Source organism: Eumetopias jubatus, unplaced genomic scaffold, assembly GCF_037043125.1.
Source record: "Eumetopias jubatus isolate StellerSeaLion01/CBP00866 unplaced genomic scaffold, mEumJub1_p1.0 scaffold_7, whole genome shotgun sequence".
NCBI lineage: Eukaryota > Metazoa > Chordata > Mammalia > Carnivora > Otariidae > Eumetopias > Eumetopias jubatus.
The window spans coordinates 9989701-9992377 of record NW_028274813.1 but is presented as its reverse complement, the minus strand read 5'-3'; the positions used below and the strand labels follow the sequence as shown (position 1 = coordinate 9992377).

At 64.5% G+C, this 2677-nt stretch overlaps 1 protein-coding gene across 1 annotated transcript; it reads right to left on the bottom strand.

Moving 5' to 3' along the window:
- Positions 1-776: 776 nt before the first annotated feature.
- On the bottom strand, positions 777-2369 carry GSC (goosecoid homeobox). The gene is made up of 3 exons (XM_028100839.2): positions 2015-2369; positions 1308-1567; positions 777-967 (listed from the first exon to the last, which is right to left on the bottom strand). The coding sequence occupies exons 1-3, from the start codon at positions 2367-2369 to the stop codon at positions 812-814; spliced, it is 771 nt and encodes a 256-aa protein (XP_027956640.1). The 3' UTR covers positions 777-811.
- Positions 2370-2677: the final 308 nt, after the last annotated feature.

The window sequence follows — 2677 nt, the reverse complement described above, 5'->3', positions numbered from 1 at the left end:
AGGGTTGTGGGGAAGCAGGGCAGCCCAGAGCAGCCACGAAAGATCCAAAAAAGTGTCGGGAGAGAGGCATGCCCACCACCTACTTCCCCCCTAGGAGTCCCAGCCTCCGATCTGGGGATTTCGTGGGAACAGGGATGGCTGACCCAGTTCTGGAGAGAGCTCCGCGGTGGATCCTGCTTTTCCGCTATGGCGTCCTAGCCGCAACAGGGAGGAAAAAAGTCCTTGTTCTCCCCAGGGCGAGGGGGAACAGGAACCCCATGCTGTCCCCTCTCTTGGGCAATGCTACCTACCCCCGGCAGCCCGGCAAAGCCCCTCTCCCCCTCTCCCTGCAGCCCTGGAGACCAAGTGGATTTTAAAGCAAGGACACCCGTCCTGTGACGAATTCATGCCCAGAGTTTCTTCTTCTCTTCCTCTTTTTCCGGGCCAGGTCAGAGCTGCCCGATTTTTCTTTCGAAGCTACAAGACTAAGTAGATTTCTTTATGGGGCCTCAGATGGGGGTGGGGGAGGTTGGTAGGAAATACAGAATGTGGCCCGTCTACATCGCCATCACTTTATTGTATTGTCACCGTTAACTTAACTATAAATACTACGGCGGGGAGCGAGGCGCCGGCGGCCTCGGACTTCGGGGCTGCGAGCCCCGGCGCGACCCCGACCCCAGGCGTCGGCCCTCCCGGCTCTGTACACTATTTACAGCTCCTCGTTCCTCTTTCTCGAGCCCCTCCCGCAAGGCAGCGCGTGTGCAAGAAAGTAGTATCGTCTGTCTGTGCAAGTCCTTCGAGTTAGGCAAGAACCACAGCCGGCCCGCGGCCGTCAGCTGTCCGAGTCCAAATCGCTTTTACCTTCCTCTTCCCTCTTCTCGGGCGACGCCTTGGACGACGTCTTGTTCCACTTCTCGGCGTTTTCCGACTCCTCCGACGAGGACCGCTTCTGCCGCCTCCATTTGGCACGGCGGTTTTTAAACCAGACCTGTTGCGCAACGGAGGACAGAACAACAGTTAAGATCAAAGGCGCGCTCCCCCCACCCCCGCGGCCCCGGCACCCCGGGGGGCCCTCGGCGGCCGCGGATGACGCCGGCGTGGGCTCGGAAGCCGGGGACCCCGCGCGCACGCCCACAAAAGGACGGGAGACTCGCTCCCGCTTCCGCATTTCCCTGCAACTTCCTGGGCCTAAGGCGCCCTCCAGCAGCCTCCGGGCCGCCGCGGGATGTCGGTCAAGTTCAGGGAGACCCGAGCCGAGTCCGGCTGCAGAGCCGAGCTAAGCCGGCGGGGGCCCGATCTCGCCCGCAAGGGCCCGCAGGCGCGCCCACCTCCACTTTCTCCTCGCGGAGGTGCACCTTCCGGGCCAGCTGCTCGCGGGTGCCCACGTCTGGGTACTTGGTCTCCTGGAAGAGGTTCTCCAGCGCTTCCAGCTGCTCGTCGGTGAAGATGGTGCGGTGCCGCCGCTTCCGCCGGCAGTGCAGCTGGTTGAGGAGTTGCAGCTCGGTGCGCGACAGCGTGCCCACGTTCATGTAGGGCAGCATCTGGTGCGGGACCGGGGACACCAGCACCGAACCGGGGCCCTCGTAGCCTGCGACAGAGGACGCACGGTCGGCCGGCTCCCCTGCCACTGCGCACACCGCCCGCCCGCGATCCGACCCACTCCCCCTAGAAAATCCTCTGCAACGGGGCGCTGGGAATGGGGGGCGCGCGGAAATCGGAAATGCAGGGCAATGGGGGAAGCGTGCTAGAGCGTCCACCCGCACACTCCCAGGGCCAGTTAGGGAATCCCAAAAGCCTCGTCTCCCCACGCAGCCACTAAGTTACTGTTTCCCCTAACTCTCGCCTCAAGTTTACAGCAAGTGTACAAACCCCCGTGCCGGATCGGCCAAGAAAAAAGGGGGGCGGGAGGTTCGTATGTGCAAGGAGAAAAGTTAGTGCAAAAAATGAAAACAAAAACAAAAACAAAAACAAAAACCAGCGCCAGCCCCAGGGACCGAGGACCGCGGCAAGAAGGCCGGCGCGGGCGCGACCCTACCTGGGGGCGTCGGGACACAGGAGCACTGCTGGGCGCCCAGCGGCGGCACGGCCCCGCAGCAGGCCGGGCCCACGGGCGCCGCCTGCACGTGCAGCTGCCCGTAGAAGTAGTTGTTGTAGCCCAGGCGGGAGCTGCCGACCGCGGCCGGGAGGCCTGCGCCGCCGGGGGCCACGGGGCGCGGATAGAAGGCGCCATAGTCCGAGGAGGCGCCGCCGCCGGCGCCGTAGAGCGAGTCCCCGTGCAGGGCCGGGAAGACGACGGGAGCCGCGGCGCTGGGCGCCACGGGCAGCACCGAGTCTTTGCAGCGCGGCCGGGCGGCCAGGATGTTGTCGATGCTGAACATGCTGGCGGGCATCCCCGAGCCCCGCGCCGGGACCGGGGGGCGGCGGGGAGGCGCCGGGGAAAAAGCCTCAAAGTTGGGGGGGTCCACTCTCCTCCAGCGGCCGACCAAACCGAAAGAGAGCGCGGGCGAGCGCGCAGCCCCGCGCCCCTCCCCGCCCCCTGCGTCCGCTCTCCCTCCTCCTGCCCTCCCCTCGCAGCAGCGTCCGCCGAACTCAACCCGCGGGTAGGACGGAGTTTAGACCAGCTGAACCTCTTGTTGGTTTTATACTGAGTCGACGTCATCCTGGATTTAGTTCCTGGTAATATGCAGATGACAAACAG

Bases quoted from the DNA above. Each gene is read 5' to 3' on its own strand.
- GSC (XM_028100839.2), bottom strand. From the start codon at position 2,369: ATGCCCGCCAGCATGTTCAGCATCGACAACATCCTGGCCGCCCGGCCG. The intron at 1,568-2,014 runs GTAGGGTCGCGC...CCTCTGTCGCAG, and splicing joins CTGTGTCCCGACGCCCCCAG to GCTACGAGGGCCCCGGTTCG. The intron at 968-1,307 runs GTGGGCGCGCCT...GTTGCGCAACAG, and splicing joins TCCGCGAGGAGAAAGTGGAG to GTCTGGTTTAAAAACCGCCG.